The sequence below is a fragment of the Trichosurus vulpecula genome, chromosome 6 (genome assembly GCF_011100635.1).
Source record: "Trichosurus vulpecula isolate mTriVul1 chromosome 6, mTriVul1.pri, whole genome shotgun sequence".
Classification (NCBI taxonomy): domain Eukaryota; kingdom Metazoa; phylum Chordata; class Mammalia; order Diprotodontia; family Phalangeridae; genus Trichosurus; species Trichosurus vulpecula.
The window spans coordinates 6,661,922-6,680,519 of NC_050578.1; the positions used below are offsets into that span (position 1 = coordinate 6,661,922).

General features: G+C 41.2%; 1 protein-coding gene and 1 pseudogene across 1 annotated transcript in view; one reads left to right on the forward strand and one right to left on the reverse strand.

Moving 5' to 3' along the window:
- LOC118853297 (zinc finger FYVE domain-containing protein 26-like) overlaps positions 1-18,598 on the forward strand; it is a 62,235-nt gene that overhangs the window by 31,481 nt on the left and 12,156 nt on the right. The window contains 12 exon segments of the mRNA XM_036763317.1: positions 1,955-2,044; positions 2,806-2,808; positions 2,993-3,512; positions 3,866-3,984; positions 8,457-8,579; positions 8,977-9,126; positions 12,094-12,295; positions 12,807-13,079; positions 14,377-14,493; positions 14,592-14,633; positions 14,636-14,740; positions 17,713-17,909. Coding sequence (XP_036619212.1) covers positions 1,955-2,044; positions 2,806-2,808; positions 2,993-3,512; positions 3,866-3,984; positions 8,457-8,579; positions 8,977-9,126; positions 12,094-12,295; positions 12,807-13,079; positions 14,377-14,493; positions 14,592-14,633; positions 14,636-14,740; positions 17,713-17,909 — 1,941 coding nt within the window.
- LOC118853712 lies at positions 15,661-16,318 on the reverse strand (annotated as a pseudogene).

Sequence of the window (18,598 nt, forward strand, 5' to 3'; positions counted from 1 at the left end):
CCTTTTATTTTGAATCAATTAACAAACATTTATTATGCATCTCTCTATGCCAGGCACTGTGCTGGGATCTCAGTATACACTGACTAAAGTCGAAACTTTTTTGCCCCTGCATGTGCCTTACCGTCTAGCTGGGAGAGACCACATGTATATACATGGGTAGATATAATATAGTTTTGTAGGGGAACCAACAGTTTCTAGGGACATTCAAAAAGTCTTCATATAGACAGTAGCACTTCACTTAAGCCGTGAAGGAAACTAGAGACTCTCCAAAATGAAGGTGAAGAGGAGGGAAAACCATTCCAGGCATGGGAGATAGCCAGTGCCAAGGTGAGAGATGCACGGTTATATAGGAATAACATTAAGAAGTCCAGCCTGGAAGGGCTGCAGTGTTCCTGGAAGGGCAGGAAATGTAGGTTGGGGTCAGATTATAAAGGACTTTACATGCCAAACAAAGGAGTTTATATTTGAGCCTGGAAAAAACACAAAGTTGCTGGAGTTTGAGAAGGGTAACAATGTCAGCACTTAAGGAAAACCATTTTGACAGCTGTGTGGAGAGTGGACTGAAGAGGGGAGAGACTCAAGGCAGGGAGACCAAATAGGAAGCTACTACAGGAATCCGGGAAATCCATAACCATTTATTAAGGACCTATCATGTGCCAGGCACTGTGCTAATGCTGGGGATACAAAAAGGGCAAAAGACAGTCCTCCCCCTCAATGAGCTCATACTCTAGTAAGGGAAACAACAAGCAAATACATATAAACAAGCTATGCACAGGATAAATAAAAATAAAGGAGGGAAGGCACTAGAATCAAGAAGGGCTTTAAAAAGGCTTCCTGTTGAAGGTGAAATTTTAGTTAGGTCTTTGAGGAAGCCAGGAGGTAAAGATGAGAAAGGATGGGTGATTGATAGGTATGTTTGAAAGCATCAAGGAAGGAATGAGGAGCAGATAGAGAAGGAATATTAGAGAAAGAGAAGGAATGATAGCACAATATGATAGAGAGGACATTAGGGGGTGAGATGAGTTAATCAACAAGCATTTGTTGAGTATCTACTGCATACCAGACACTATGCTAGGTTCTGGGGATATTAATACAAAGACAAAACAATCTCTGCTTTCTATCAGGAGTACACATAGCAGGGAGAGCCTTGACAAGGGCAAGAAGAGATTGGGATGAAGGAGGAGAGAATGGGGGGAGGATGTCAAGGGGCTTTGAGATAAAGACAGAGGGAGAGGGGATGGTATAATTTTCTTTCAGACAGGAATTCAGTATCGCTCAGACTGAAAGAGTAAGAGGGAAGTGGGGATTTATTAACCATAGGGGAAGAATCCAGGCAGAGAATTCACAGTTGTGTTGGGCTTCACCTTTGTGGTATGGGAATGGTCTAACTTTACTGGACCTCTGCTGAGTTACCATGAGATCCGGCTATGACCATTTGCCCTGCCACAACCTGTTTAGCTGTTTTTCAGATAATGGGCGTCTCTTTATTTTCAAGTTTTGTGCTGCAGCTACAGTATCACAAAAAGTTATGATATAAATATTTTTGTGCCACATGGGTCCTTTTCCTTTGTCTTTGATATTTTCAGGGTATAGGCTGAATAAGTTGCATTATTGGGTCATGTAGTATGTAGAATTTAGTTGACTTTTGGAATATACAGAACCTAAATAATTAACAAATAAGCACACAAGTTGCTTTTGTTATTTGTCTCCTTCCAGGTCTGTCCACAGTTCTATCACTTTTAGCCCTGCTTTCCTTTCTTTTCCCATTTTTTTCTTAATATCATTGTAATTGGTGTGCCTGCAGTTCTGATCTTGCTGATTTCACTGCCTTAAGTGTACTTTATTTCAGGACAACCTCAAGTCATAGGCTGGTCCAGGTGAGACGTGTGCCTATAATTTGTTTGCCCTCAACTTGGACTTTAGCCTCTGTGGTTCTTCTTTCCAATTCTCCCAGAAATTCCCCCTGTCTACTTTATGGAGAAGGACAGAGTTTCTTTTGCTATCAGAAGATCTACAAAATAATATTCCAGAAGACATCCTTAAGGTGAGCCTCTCTGGGGAAAAGACTAGGAAGAAAGCTTGTATTACATGTTTCTTTCCCCAGCTTATTCTAAGTTATTAAAGTTGTTCCCCTTGCTAATGTGCATCTAGGAAAAGCTGACTTTCAAGACAGAGGATACACGGTATTCTTTCCCCTCCTATGCCAGTCTAGGTTTCCTTTAATTTAGCAAACATTTATTAATCACCTGTTGCATGCAGGGTACCTTAGTAGGCCCTGGGAATGCTAAAACAAGAAGGAAATATTCTCTGCCCTTCAAGGACCTTCAGTTCTACTGGAGGTTGAGACATAGCTGTCAAAGTATTCTAGGTATCCTTCCAGAGCTTATAGCTGCTTATTTTACCTACTTTCTCTACTGCTTATAGATTGGTTAGACTGGTTGTTAGAAGAGAAAGGGAAATAGGTTGTCACACTATAAGAGTAGGGGCCCCACAGTCCCATGAGCCATTCCTGAGTCTATAAAAGCTGTTACTGACCTACTGTGTACTTTGTACTATACTAAATTATGAAACATAGAAGAAAAATAGAAAACATGGTCACAATGCCCAAGGCACTAAGTCTGCTTGGAGAGAAAAGACAATATAACTGGAGCAATTAGGTGCTAAACAATATGATACTAACTTTAAGTGCTGTTGGTTTATAGAAAGGAGGGGTCTTATAGGAATGAAATCATAGGGCCAGTCCTTGTGTCAAATATGTAGGGTATGTTGGGTTGGGGAAAGACTAGAAGCAGTTAAGGCAGCTAGGAAGTTGTTAGCATAATGAAGTGACGAGGCCCTGACGACTATGCAAATGTAGAGGAAGTGATGACTCCATTTTGAAGGAGAGAACAGATTTTGGTAACAAATTCTATATTGGTCATGAAGGAAAGATAAGAAAGCACAAAGTGGTAGCTTTTTAGGCATTTCTGACCAACTACTCTTCCTACATGAGCTGTATGAGGCCATACCACAAGATGATATAGGGCCTTTGACTGACAGCATTAGGAAGGGGGAGAATTGGGCACCCCAGCTTGGCACAAAAGGTGTTTCCACCCTCTGGGACCTCCTGTGGCAGGCACCCCCACAAGCACATGCCCTGCTGGATCTCTTACTTGGAGAGGACAATGGCATAGAAGCCTGTGGCTGGCCTCTGCAGAAACCATTGATTGACTTTAATCAGAAAGCACCAAAATCTCTAAAGGGCCCCAGCCCTATCCCCTCTGGGGTAGCTTATGCCATCTCTGGGACTCTGCGTACACTACGCTGCCCTGCAGAACCACTTGGGGTTGAATGGCATCTCCTGTGTAAGGAGCTCCTTAGAGCTTGCGAAACTGAAGGTGGTCTCCTGCAAGAGGAGCAACTCTTTGGGTGCATGATAAGGAGAGCTAGCTGGAGCCTGGTTGCTGTATGTGGCAGCATCTATGCAGAACAGGTGAAGGAAAAGCCGTTGGGCTCTAAAACGTTGGGAAAACGTAAGTTTTTTTCTCTTCTCCACCCTGTCTGTATCCAGGGATCAAAGTCTTCCCTTGCCAAATTCTAGTATGCTAACTTCTTTTGGGTCCATACCCTCCATGTAGACTAGGAAATCTGGCAAGAAAAAGTAGGTAGTAACGGGGATTAGGGAGTCATGTTGCCAAAGCAACATGAGAAGTTATTAGTAATAAGAAAGAAGGGTTTTTTCAGAACAAATAGAGAAATGGGAAAGCTATTGAAAGTTGTGAAAGTTATAAACTCTTGCATCAGTTATTTGAAAATGGAGTTGATCATAGGAACTGAGATACTGGTTTTTCCTCAGTGTAACTCCTGCTGTATTGTTGATTTCTAGTTCCATCTGAACATCTGGATCCTGAGAAGGCAATGCTAACTCTGTTCTCCAATCCTAATACAACCCAGGCATGGAAGATGGCCTATTTTTATTGCTTGAGAAGCCACAAACACCTCCTGGTATGGGCAAGTCAGGTTACTCTATACTTCATAGAGGATCACAGAATTTAGCACTGTTGGTCCAACCCACACCCAATGAATCTCCCTTTTTATCATCTCTGGTATCCAGGCTCTGCCTGAAGACTTCCACTGAGGGAAAAACTCATCACCTCGCAGTTCAGCTGTTCCCCTTTTAGACAGCTCTAGTCATTAGAGAGTTCGCCAAAATATCAAGCCTGAATTCATGTCTTCCCATCCACTGCTTGTTTCTGCCCTCTACAGCTGAATAGAACAATTCTCATCCCTCCTATGTATGTGGCAGCCCTTCAGATACCTGAAGACAGTCATCACATGTGTCCCCAGAGTCTTTTCTTCCCCAGGCCAAACATGCCTGGAATTCTTTTTCCTTTGTGACATAGAAACAAGAGCTTTGGTTGTTCTCTGGATACCAGCCTAACATTTCAGAGCTGAACTTAGCAGTCCAGATAGTGCAAGGACCGAGTACAGAAGGTTCTTATTTCCTTATTCCTAGAAGCAAATGCCTCTCATGAGGTAGCCCCAGCCCACCCCACACTACTGACTGGTATTGATTGAGTTTGCTATCCAAAAAAGCCCCCAGACCTCTTTGAGACAAACTGCTCTCTAACCACATTCTCCCATATGTACTTTTAAAGTGGGTTTTTTGAACCCAAGTATAAGTCCTCCACTAGTATGAAATTTCATCTAATTAGATTCAATTCGATGCTCTTGCTCTAGGACTGCTATCACATAGAAGCTTCTTCAAGTAGTACCTGAGCAACAGTCTGGGATGGCTGTCCTTGGGTGTCCACCAGAGCTTAAATATGACCCTGCTGGTGAGTCCTAAGAAGGATGCCATATTTTTGTATACTGATTCTGTCATCCAGCTTGTTAGCTACAATATCTCCTGGCTTTGTGTCATCAAATTTGATGAGCATGCCCTCTGTGCCTTTATCCAAGTCATTGATAAAAATATTAAACAACATAGATCCCTAGGGCACTCTGGCCCTGGAGATGTCCTGCCATAATGAAATTGAACTGTTAATGGAATGACCCCTATGAATTTGTCCATTTAAGCAGTTATGTTCACATTTCTCCATCTTCTCCACAGGAATAGTTTGAACTACTTTATCAAAATTTTTTTTAAAAATGTATGCAAACTATGTTTAGGCATTCCTCTCACCCACAAATTTAGTAATCCTATGGGGGGAGGGAGAAAGTAAGGTTAATCTAGCACAGGGGTGGGAATCTGTGGCCTTAGGGCCACATATGGCCCTCTAGGTCTTCAAGTGCAACTCTTCGACTGAATCCAGGCTTCACAGAACAATAAAAGGATTTTTTCTGTAAAACTTGGACTCAGTTAAAAGGACTAGGATTTAGAAGGCCATGTATGGCCTCGAGGCCTCAGGTTCCCCACCCCTGGTCTAGCATAACTTATTGCTTGATGAAGTCATGCTTTCTCTTTGTAATCTCTACTTTTCTATATGTTCACTGACTGGTTTTTAAAATGATCCATTCTAAAATTTTCCCAAGAATTCAGACTTACTGACCTATACTTTTAGACTTTATTCTCTTCCCTTTTTTGTCCACATCTGAATTACCTCTCCTAATTTCCATGGCTTTTCAGCTGTTACTGACAGTGCCTTGCTTGCCTCTCACATTTAGCCATTCTTTAATCATTGAAAGATGCAGTTGATCTGGACTAGGTGATTTAAATCTATCAAAGATGACTGAGGGTTCTCTTATTATCATCTTACTTACTTACTTTGGATATTGGCTCCCCATATCAGCTCTCTATCAGCTATTGTCCAGTCCACAGGTCATTCTGGACAGCCAGTTATGCTCACTCCACCCCCAGCCTCTTCTCGAACTCCCTTTTTGGTGTCCATAGATCCCTTTATCAGCCTCAGCCTATTCTGGACTTTAGTATTCCTGACACTATTTTTATAGGACTGTGCCACTCTTTCATTCATCTTCTTTTGCCTATGTGTGCTTCCATCTTCAATTTCTATCTTTTAAAAAATATGAATTGGGTGGTCAGTTCCTTGTGCAGCTGCAGCTTACTCTTCAGACAATTCCATTTTTCTTCTTCATTGGGATCATTTCCCTTGGTCTTCAGAATTTTTCATTCTTGGGCTAACTTTCCTTGTAGAATGGAGTCCTACTTTTCCTTCCCCTATACTTCCTGAAACCTAGGGTACCTGTCAAACTACACTCAACTTTTCTCCTCTTCAATCACAACCTCTAAGAAGGAGTAGTTACTTCCTTCAAAGATCCCACCATTTTCACCCCAGCAACCAGCTTTTCCCAGTTAGTGAGAATTAGATCTGATATAGAATTTCCTCTTGTTAGTTCCAATTTTTTAAGGATAAAATTATTATTAATGCAAATCAGGATGTTATTAGCTGTTCTCCTTTGGGCAGAGAGAGAGTTCCAAAAGATAGCTAGACCACTTCTCCATGCCAAGGTCTATGATCTGTTTCCTGAACTCATCTATTTCTTTCTGTTTAGGTGGTCTGTGGCATACAAAATTGCTTGTATTTCTTCTTCCATTGATCTTTGTCCAAATGTTTTCCACTATTCTTATTTATTCACATTCCTGGATTTCCTCACATGAGAATAACTTATTAATATACACTGTTTTTCTACTCCATTCTTCTTCCCCTTTACCTGTCCTGTTTCTTGTAAATAAGGTACACCCGTCTTGGGCCATATTCCAATATTGGATTTTATCCCATCAATCTCAGTGATGCTTCTGGTCAAATATGCTACCTTATGTTAGGACAACTAGTTCTTCTTGCTTCTTGCATAAATTTTGAGTATTTATAGGTAGCTGAGGCCATTGAGTTTACTATTGTCTCCTTTCTTGGATTTTATCTGCTGTGATTTCTGAGTGTCTCATTTTCTATTCTTTCTTCGTTCCAGCTATCCATGGTATCTAGCTTAGAAAATTGCCTAAAGCTAGGCAATTTCTTCCCTTTCCCATCCTTTTTCAAAGTCCTTTTGATTAAGTTTGCATATGCCCAACTAACCATTCATTCTTACCTGCTTTTATTAAGTTTAGTCCATCCCCAGGTAGGTGTCTCTAACCATTGGATTTAAGTCATGGTACAGTCATGGTACAAATCCCATTCTCAGACACCACTATTTTAGCCAACTGTTTACTTCCCAAATTGCTTTTTCTTTTGTACTGTTTGCCATCAGTAAACAACAGTGAGAAAAAAAAACAAACAGTGCCTATATTATATTTAGTTTCTTGCTCAAAATCTCATAATCTTTTATAATACTTTAGGTGCCTTCTGGCAATATGATTTGTGCCTACATGAAACACTAGAATTGCATTACAGACTTCCATTTTGATAAATCTTAGATATATGCCACTGTAATACAAGAGACTTCTCTATTATTGTTAGCATGTGAGCAAATAACTGCCTCAGTGTGTCCCTACACAGGGAATCATCAGTCACTGTTTTACTCTTTATTTCTTCCTCTGACTCTTATTGGAGGATTTCTCCCCTGATGGCTTTGGTGGTTCTGCTGTGATTCCTTGGAGGACAAGCAGTTGCCTCCTCTTTGGAACTTCCTTCTCTTCAGGAAGAGCCTTAAATCTGTTATTTAGCTGTAGGGTTTAGTCTCCCCTCCTCTACCTCAAATCCCCCATTTTTCCCTACTGAAGCTCTGCTTTAATTTCTTTTAGGAACACTTAAATGACCCTAATGGCCTCGAATATAGAGAGGCATTTCCCAGGTCCTTTCATCCATTCTTCAAGAAGGAAGACCATTCCATACTTGGAGCACATCAGTCAATTGACTGTGACAGAAATGCAAACATTTGTGCAATTAGTGCAAGTCACTGCAGAATTTTCTTCCATTCCCCATACCACTTGTGAATTTTTAGACTTGTGGGGTTCTTTACTACTTTGGGGTATTTATACTGTACCCCCAAGGACTTGACTTCATAGTGTTTTATTACTTCTTAATAACCTTCCTTTCTTTAGTATCAACTATTCCATAGCCCCACACTCTTCCCTTTTCCATTACACCAGTTCCCCATTTTGCCAACTTATCCCACCAACCAATCCACTCTACCAATTTGTTTTATTATTTCGTTTGTTCCATCTGCCTTTCTTACTCAGTCTTGCAACTTCCTTCGCATTTCCCTTCTCCTGAGTCTCTCTTCAAGTCCTTATAATTTTATCCTCATTCATCCTCCTTGACCTTGTTCATTTTTTTTCAACATTCTCTCACAGAAGCTGAGACCAAGAGTATGTTCATCTTCACATTTTCCTCAATTTATCCCAAATTTCTCCTCAAGCACAAACCTCTCCTACACACAGTGTCTTGCTCCTTATTCATGCTCGCTTTTTATGTATGTGTGTATATGTGGCAGCAGTTGCCTGCTGTATGGATACACTCCACTCTCAGACTTCACAAGTTCCTATTAATAAGAGGACTTGACATTTCCTATGTTACAAGAAATTGATGGTAGATTTTTTTCTCTTCTTTCTAATACCTTTACATGGCTGGGGCAGAGTCTCCAGCCTATTACTAGAAAGTGCAAGTAGTGAACTAAGCATGAGCACCTCAAGTATTGATCGGGTGGGTCCTGTTCCCCACCTTTGTCCTGGGAGAGAGTATTTCTTCATTGTGATGAAAGAACTGGGGTCCCACAGCCTGACTCCGTGTGAGTATTGGCTTGAGAATAATGAGATGATGTTTACCATGTTCCAGGCAGAGTTGGAGGGAAAGCCTCTAGCTCCTCTTTCAGGCTTCCCTGTCAGGCCTGCTCACCTTTAGTCAAGATAAACAGAGGTTTCTCAGTGCCTGTCACTTGCTAAATGAATCTAGATGTGGTAATAGTCCTTCCTCCAGAGGAGAGGTCAGGTGCTATCTCCAGGTTTCTCCATGGGGTACTCTGATGAAAGTGATTGGAAGACTTTGCAATGCAAGTCATGTGCTCCCCTTATTTTCCCCCTATACTGTGTTCCTTATATAGGGAAGTCTGAGTACCATGTCTGGGTGCAGTGAGCTAGAGGTCCAGCTACAACCCCAACTGCAAAACCTACTTATCCCTATGATACTGTCTCAGCCCAAGTCACTTCTTGCATCTTGTATTCTCCCAGAGAAATCTGTGGAAGCACATCAGGTGAGAGAGAGAAACTTACTGCCCCCACCACCCAGTGGCAACAGCTTTGATCTCGGCTGTTTCTTTGGGCAAACAAAAGGCCTGAATGGCTGTTTCAGTCCAGCACTCAAAAAGTGACTGCTCCTTTGAAAGTTGGCATGCCACAGTTTAAATTACAGGCTTTGCAGCCTTCTCAAACTATTTCAAGCAGTGATCAGACCCCCCAAAATGGATTCAGTTTACAAAAAACCTGATTTGCCAAAATATCAATTTTGTTTTATTTGTTTTTGAAGCAAAGAGGACTATGATTTTCAACTGACCAGAGTATCTCTGTAGGCGTGTGATGGAGCACTGGCCCAAGAATGAGAATATCTCAGTTTGCTCTTGTGATCTTTGAAAAGTATTTTAGTGCCTCCTTTCTACAGAGGTGACATGGCTTTTACCCTGCCTAACCCATGAATCATCTGGAGGATCATATGGTCACATACATGGGAAGGCCAGAGCTTGGCCAGAACTATGTAAGGCAGGCAGCCTCCTAGGCCACAGCACACAGAGTATGCAACAAGGGGCGTATGTCAAATACTATGCAGTTTTTTGTGATGTCAAATTGCATGCAAACACTGAGGTTTTCAGGGCACAAAGGATATGATGGAAGGTTCACAGGATTTGGAGTCAGAGGAAACAGATTTAAATCTAGCTTCTACTACTTATTACTACTACAACATGGGTCAACTCTATTTTTCTGAGCCTAAAATGAGACAACATCAGGAGTCAGGAAACTACTGCCCAGGGACAACACCTGTTTATTGTAAGGTCCAGAGTTAAGAATATTTTTTTACATTAATTTTTTTTACATTTATTAAAATAAAACTTTATTTTAAAATGTAAAAATAATTTAAATATAATAAAATTTTATTTAAAAATGTATAAACCATTTGGCTCAGAGGCTGTTGGCTAGAGAGTATTCTGACCCCTGGACTAAATGATTCCCTCAGGTCCTTCTCAGTACTAGGTTCTATGATGCAAAGGCTGACACAGATCACTTATCTTTGGCGCTATTGAAAACGCTATGAGAACTATGAAGAAATGTACAAATGCGAGATTACTGTGTCAGCCAAAGGGCACATCTATTACTTAGTAGGAGAGCCAGTTTGAAAAAACAAACTAAGATGAAAACATCATTTACTGAGTATGGAGTCAGAGGAGGAGGAGGATTGTTTAGATAGCACTTTGGAGAACCTTAGCATTCATTTGGAATCCAGCTTACACTCAGCATAAGACATTCTACTATGACACTGGTGAAAACCAGAGGGTATCTTATATCTCCCTGATTTTTATCCCTCTTCGTGTCAGTATTCAGAGAGTCATAGAGCAAAGTGAGCTCTGGAGTCATGTTTGTGGAGTTCTGTATAAGTTTAACCTATATGGAAGATAACTTGTTTTCAGAGAGCTTTTAAGGATGAATTTTTTTCCACCAAATCAAATACTTTTTTAAAATCAAGAAATATCTTTACATTCTCTGTCATTTGCATTACTTTTAAGATGTGTTCTGTAGAAAATCATCTGTGCAAAGCTTGTCTTGTGCATTCCCTTCTCCTGTTCTGGTACGAGGCAAAAATCAAAATTATTTATTAGTAAGCAATTATCAAGAGTGCACTATCTGCCAAGTACTACTGTAGGTACAAAGACAGGTCCAGCCACTGTTGCTGACTTTATTTTCCTAAGTCCCACACCTAGCACATTAGGTCACCACCTAATATACAGATACAAATACAAATATACCACCTAGTATACAAATGTGGTAGTTCTCTTATCACTGTGAATAAATCATGACAGGAAGGTTAAGGGATCTGTTCCAATTTGAGTTTGTTTTTGTCCTTCAGTTTTTCTGACCAGATGGCTCACAGAATAATGGGATTTAGTTGGCTCTTATACCAAGTTCTTGGCAGACTCCTGTTTTCCCCTACTTTGTTGGTTTTTAGGGTGATACTACTGTAAATGAGCTTATACTCTAAATTGCTGTTCTGGGCTGCCATCTATCTATTTTGAAAGGAAATTGAGTTTTCTGGCTGCTACAGTTTCAAGGTTCTTTTTAGCATTTTTGTTACAAAAACTACTTAGAAGCTGAACTTACTTCCACTGTGACTGACTATGAGGTTGGTCCTCTGTCCAGTGTGCCATGACAACTAAAATGATATAGTCAGAATTGATCTTTTTACTTTTGTCTACTTATTTTCCAAAGTCAACCTCTTGTTTAAACAGGCTGAGTTGTAGCTTCTATAGTGACATGAAATGTTGTCTTCTTATCTTTAGCATGTGGGTGAGCATTTTACTTCCTTCAGTTTAGACAGCAGTTTAGTTGTTCAAGGGCTATAAAGCATTGCCAGCTATCCATCTAATAGTAATACCATTGGGAAAAATCCCAGATTATAGGAGCCATCTCTTTATGCTCCTTTATATTCTTGTTTTTGTATCCCATCTCTAATGACATTAACAAAAATCCTAATCCAGATAGCCTCCCCACGAGCCACTGGAAGTCCCTTTCCCATTGAATATGTTTCAGCTGCCCTTCCTTCCCTTTGTATGCCAATCATAACAGCTCCCTTTTGTGTCACGCTTTATAGTTTACAAAGCATTTTTCTTAATAAAAAGGCACCAATGTGAATTAGTAGAAATAGTTTTATCTCCATTTTGCAGATAAATAAACTGAAGCTCATTCAAACTTAAATGACTTGTCTATGGTCCCAAAGTTAGTGTCATACAGGTGGTCAGGATCAGACAGGACTCAAGCCTATTTCTTCTGAGTCCTCCATGATGCTGAGTTGCATCAACACTCTCTGATCGGCTCTTAAATCCATGGCTGCCCAGACCTCAAGGACCTGATCTGTCAGAAGATTGTCATGATAATTGATCTGAATTCCATACAAATTTATGAATTTCCTCAGTGCAGCCATAGAAATAATCCATCCTCTTGTTCCCCTGTGACAGGTGGTGTTCATGTTTGACCTAAAGTCCTCTCCCAGCTATGGTGAGCTCATGTTTATGGAGCGCTACCAAGAAGTGATCCAAGAGTTGGCCCAAGTAGAGCACAAGATTGAAAACACGATCTTAGATGGAGGCAGTACCACTGTTCGACAAACCAGCAGTGGTTGATCAGCCCTGCAGGCCATTGACAGTGCTGCTGCAGCAGGTGAGGATATCCTTTTTCTGTTTAACATACCTTAGCAGCCTTAGTCCACAGTTCTCTCTTTCACGCAATGTCCTCCTTGTTGTTCCTCCCACACAATATTTCTACAGTTGTCTCCCTGCCTTTTTATAGCTGGGTTTTGTTATGATGGGAGTATGTCCTCATGTCTGGAGTGCTCTCCCTTCTCACCTCTGCCTTTTAGAATCCCCAGCTCCTTTCCAGGTTCATCTCAAGCACAGTCTCCTACCTTCCTCATCTCCCCCTCCCCAACTGTTAGTGCCTTTCCCCCAAAGAAGAAAACTACCTTATACTTAATATCTGTATGTTTCTTATATTTGTACATGTTGTTTCTCTGCATTAGAATGTAAGCTATTTAAAGACAAGAACTGTTCCTTTTTTGTCTTTGTATCCTTATCAAGGTGCCTCGCTCATAGTAGGTGCTTACCAAATGGTAACTGATTAATGATGCTCATTTCTATGTCCTATATTTTTTATTTTACTGCTCCTTTTCTAGGTATGATATTTTACTCTATTTCTGATGTAACTGACAAACTGCTTAGCATCTTTAGGGACCCCATCCCCATCCTTCAGGAGGACTTCTGGATAAGCAGCACGCAAATGGAACCCACTGCTCCCTTGAGGGACATTCTGGAAGATCTCAGCCGCCCCCCCCCCCCAGCTAAGGCTGCATTTGACCTAGCCTGCACCTGGTGCCAACTATGGAAAACTTGCAAGCAACTTCTGGAAACAGCTGAGCAACATCTGCACAGCAGCCTCAAGAGCCAAGGTGAGGATGCTTCGTACTTTGTCCCTTTGGCTTCGAGTGAGATAAATTTCCTCTCCTCTGTTCTATAGGGAGAAAAATGGGATTCTCTGAAAGCAGGAGGGAAAAAGAATTGCCCCTCAGTCCTCTTCTTACCACTTCTTAATCTCTGTAGTCCAAACTAATTGTATAGTTATGAATGGCCTTGAAAAACCTGAAGTCTAAATAAACACATTCATTTATGTGATTCTAAACAAGTAGAGTTCTTAATCACCTTTGTAAAATCCTCTCTAATTTAGAAAAGATTTTGTGAAAGAAATGGTTTTTTTCCAAGAGAAAAGATAGTGGTCAGACATTGCCTTAAATTTTATTAGATTTCTGTTAATGAAAAGGCTTTGAACTAGAAGGTTGGAAGGAAAGGAAATTGAGAGGGAATGATGCTCCAAGGTGAACTAATGAAGGACTAGGGAGCTTGAGGATAGAAGACAACTAAACTAAGCTCTAATCCAGCCAAACCCATTTCATCAATATGTTCCACATGTTAGTAGAACCCTGACTCCTCAAAATAAGTTGTTCACCCTCAGAGATACAGAGTCAGGGGAATGGAAATGAGTTGTGAAGTGAACAGCTGCTCCCTAGAAGCAAAACCATTCCTTCTTGTCTACCGAATCATTTCTGGCCTTTTGGTTAAAATACCATTTGGTTTTTATTTCACTTTGTTTTGTTGAGAATTGTTCATTTTAGCACTATTACTATCACATTAAATAGATACTTCTCCCCACCAGCCACCCTCCTAGGCTACTGGTATTTTATTTTGTAAAGGGGAAGTAAAATTGTGTGAGCTCTGTCTAGGCTACAGCAGTTTTTAGCAACAATAGCCTTGTATCTGTCAGTCATTTTTTGAGCATCTGTTACATCCCTAGAAGCGTGCGAGGTGTGATGGTAGGAATACAGAATAAATGAGACATACCAGCATATTCAAGCCCAACAAACCCCTCAGGATTACTGCTGATGGCAGTACCATAGTAACTAGTGGCCACAATTCAGAGGAATGCACAAGGTTTCCAAGTTTACTGTTGCCTGTCATTGCTGGGCTGTAGGCACAAAGCCAGAATTGTTGTCATTGTGGGCTGCACGGGGAGGGTTTTTATAGCTACCAGCAGTTGAGTCTCACAGCAAAGAAAGAGGAAATAATGGATAGCCTTATCTCCCCTGGAGGAGAGAAAATCAAAAAGTAAATGTAACAAGGATATAGGATTGAAAATTTAATTTCTAGAAGCACCTAACCTCACCACATTCCCTCCCCTTCATCTGCTTCCAGGTCAAAAGCTTGACTATGTTCTCCTGAACTCTGATGTCATTAGAAGCTTTCCAGTTGTTCTTCAGCAAACTGGCAAACTTCTCAACTACCCTTTTGTGCCAGCAGGACAAACTAAATGTGTTCAGTTGTTTTTCCTCATTTCTCTCTGGGATTGATGCATTAGGAGTTTGTCATTAGGCTGGCTCTTCCACCTGACTCTCATTTGCTTTCCATAGACAATGCAGAAGAAAAAACAGGTAGTCACCCTTGGTACAGTGTTAGCTCCTTCAGATGTGCTTCCCAAGCCTGACAGAGGACTGTGTGTTTAACCAAGCCACCTTCTGCCAGGAGCGAGAGCAGATCGTCCAGACACTAGAGCTTCCAGGTAAGCCACACCTGTCTCTACCTCCTAGAGATTGCAGGTAGAAAAGAAGGAACAAGAACTCAAGTAGGGAAAAAACAAAGCTGGGAATTAGAAAGGAGTGGCAGGTTGGGCGTTTAGGACAGAGGCCTAAGACTCACAGAAGTCCAGCACTGACAGAGATAGCAGCGACCATCTAACCTGACCTGTGCTTACCCACACAGGCATTATTCATTTTACACTGTCCCCAGCAAGCAGTCATTCTTAGCCTTTGCATGAAGAACTCTAGTCAAGGGCAGCCCATTCCACTTTTGGACAGCCCAGGTTTGAGGCAAATGTCACCTCCCACTTATCACTTTTTTCCTTCTGTCCCTTGTTCCTGTTTTTGCCCTTTGGGGACAAGAAGAAGAAGTCTAGGAAAAAGGGGAAGATAATAAGCTTTTATATAGAACCTATTGTGTGCCAGGAACTTTTTACAAATATTAGCTCATTTAATTTTTGCCTTCTGCTGAATGACAACTCTTCAGATAGTTGAAGGACAGCTATTAGTCCCCCTATGTCTTCTCCTCAAGCTAAACATCTTCAGTTCCTACAGTTGATCATTGTATGTCATGGTTTCATGGTCCTCTCTCCTCTACAGCCTGATCACTGTCATCTGGATGCTGTCCATCTTGTCGCTGTCCTTCCATAATGTGATGCTCAGAACTGAACAAAATACTCACAATTTCCTCCAGTAACAGCAAAATGCAACCCGACTGTGGCCTTCTTCTAATGCAGTCTAAGACATAACTTTAAGCTATTTCATCTGATTCATCATCCTGTTACCTCATTGACTTTGCAGGCCACTAAAATACCCAGGCCTTTTTTTAATGGGTATTTTTAATTGCTATCCTTTATCTGCAGAGTTGATATTTGAAACAGTGTAGATATTACATTTATCTCTCTTTTTTTTAGGAGCAGTTAGCAAGTTTTATTTGGTGAAAGCAGAGAGCAAATAGGCCAAAGAGGACATATTTTATGGTGGGGGTTGGAAGTAAGGATGTTGGTAACCCTGAAAATGTAGTTAGTTGCTTCAGGGGCAAGAGGATGATTTTCACACTGAGAAAGTTAGGGGGTTCTTTGTGGAAAGAGGAGTTGGTCTCAGCCATTCAGCACCATCCGGACTAGCTCTTCATAGTTGATACAACCGTTGCTGTCTTCATGCCCTGCCACCAACACTTCCACTTCTTCCTCTGTCATCTTCTCACCCAGGGTGATGAGGACGTGTCGTATTTCAGCCCCCATGACTGTGCCGTTCCCTTCCTTATCAAACACCCGAAGCCCTTCTACATAGTCTTCATATGTGCCCTAGTCCTTATTCTTTGCTACGGTCTGCAGCATTGGCAGAAAGTGTTCAAAGTCCAGCACCATCACATTCATCTCATCACTCTTGGGATTCCCTAAGACCTTGAGCACCTCAGCATTGGTAGGATTCTGGCCCAGGGCTCGCATCACGTCCCCACACTGGCTGTATAAGATCTTTCCATCCCCTGTTTGGTCAAACAACTGGAAGGCCTCCTTGAACTCTGCAGTCTGAACCTCCGTGAAGTCACACATCTTGGCCGTGCTGCTGCTCGCTGGCTCGCTCGCTCGTACTGCCGCCGCCGCTGCGCTATATCTACATTTATCTCTCTTACAAACTTCCTCTCGCTAAATTCATTTGATTATTCTAACTTCTCAAGATCTTAGCAAAGCATTTGATAAACTCTCTCATACTGTTCTTGTGGCTGAGATGGAGGGATGTGGCTTAGGTCATAATATGAATTGATAAATTCTGAACTGATTGAATGGCCAGGTTAAAACAGTAGGTATTAATGTTTTGATGTCATCTAGTAAGGAGAGGTCTCCAGTGGAGGAACCCAGAAATCTGTGGTTGGTCCTATACTGTTTAACATTTTTATCAGTCAGTCAATAAACATTTATTTATTAAGTGCACATACACACATATATATTTTCGAAAATATTCTCTGTCCCCACATAGCCTACAGTTTAACAATGAAGACATCACACAAAATGATGCTGAAAAGCAGGAGTGGGTGGGAGGGGGAACCTACCTGACAAAGGGACTTGGTGGAGTCTAGTCCAGAGAGTGCAGAGCTGATGAACTGGGCTGGGACCTCTTTTTAAATGAAGGTTTAGGGATCTGTTTACTCCACCTTCTATCCCTTCCAATCAGAGGCCACAGATAGTTTTTTATATCAAATTTGCGGACGACACAAAACTGGAAGGAATGGCTAATATGTGGGATGAAAGAGCAAAATCCAAAAAGATCTTGACTGGCCAGAGCAGAGGTGGGGAACCGCGGTCTCAAGGCCACATGTGGCCGTCTAGGCCCTCAAGTGCAGCCCTTTGCCTGAATCCAAACTCCCAGAACAAATCCCCTTAATAAAAGGATTTGTTCTGTAAAACTTGGACTCACTCAAAAGGCCACATCCAAGGATCTAGAAGGCTACATGTGGCCTTGAGGTTGCAGATTCTCCACCCCGGGCCAGAGCATGTGGCTGAATCTGAAAGGGTGGTATGTAGTAGAGATAATTGTAGTTTCATACTTGAATTCAAAAAAGTCAGGTTTATTTCATAAGCATAAGATGAGGGGAGAAATGGTCCATCTGGAAAAGATCTGAAGATTGTGGTGAACTGCAGGTTCACTAGGAGTCATCAGGATGATTGGGCAGCCAAGAATGTTAGTGTAGATTTAGCCTTCATTAACAAGGGCACAGGGTCAGAAGCTCAGTGTAATCATCCTTCTGGCCTCTGCTTTGGTTGGATCATATCTTGAGTAGATTCCGTTCAATGTGCCATGCTTCAGAATGCACACTGATCATGTGGCAGGTGTTCAGAGGTTGGCTGCTAGGATGGTAAAGGGCCTCAAGATCATGCCCTCTGAGAATGAGTAGAGAGTTAACTTTCTTCAGCACTCTGCTCGCTGACTGCAGGGATTCCTGTTTTCCTCCTAGATAAAGATGGCCAGCAGTACCTGTTTTCTGTAAAGGATGCAATTCTGAGAAGCCAAATGGCCCTTTGGTCTGTGGAAAGGTGGCCCCTGGAACCTTGCCTAGAAATTTTGGCCTTTTGCATTTCTGAACCAGCTGTCCCAGAAAGATTACTATCAGAGCTGCGTAAAAAGCTGAAGGAGCTACAAGTTTACCAGAAGGTAAAACCATCATCAATCAAAAAGGTAATAGACTGTTTAGCCTATCTATGAGTTGACTATTTAAGTGAGGATGGTAAGGACTTTTGGGCAGATTTGCCTCTGCTATCTGTTAAGCTCTTCATACTTTGTGTTTGTTTTATTTATACAAGGATGACTTATAACTACAATTTCATTCTTAAGTATGCATCAAACAAACATAGAGAACATTTAGGTTCCATTTATATTATGTGCAGAGAAGATTATATGCTTATTAAAATTGTTTTAGCTTAATTTCAAAATCTAGTTTGAAAGGATTATGACATTTTTAAGAAAATGTGGCTCTTGGATATATGTTATATTCAAGATTGAGAAGAACCTGAAAGCTGATTTTTAAAGAATGCATATAAATAACATGTAAAAAAAGGTTTATTATGGTGTTTTATCCCATCTATGGGATTACAGGGCCCTTAGGAAAGTCCTTAATTGGAATGAAAATGGAGTCCAGAGTTCTGCTTGGAGAACTCAAGATGTCAGCTCACAAAGGCTTTTCTCCCTCCTCTCCAGTTTCTTGCCAGTGAGGACCTAAATTCAACCCTCAAACTAAGGGGCTTGTAAATAATAATAATTCTCAGATGGAGCCATGGCCTCTAGGAGTTCTCACAACCAGTGATTACACCCTCTTTTTTCTCCTCCGTTCTCCCTATGCCCAA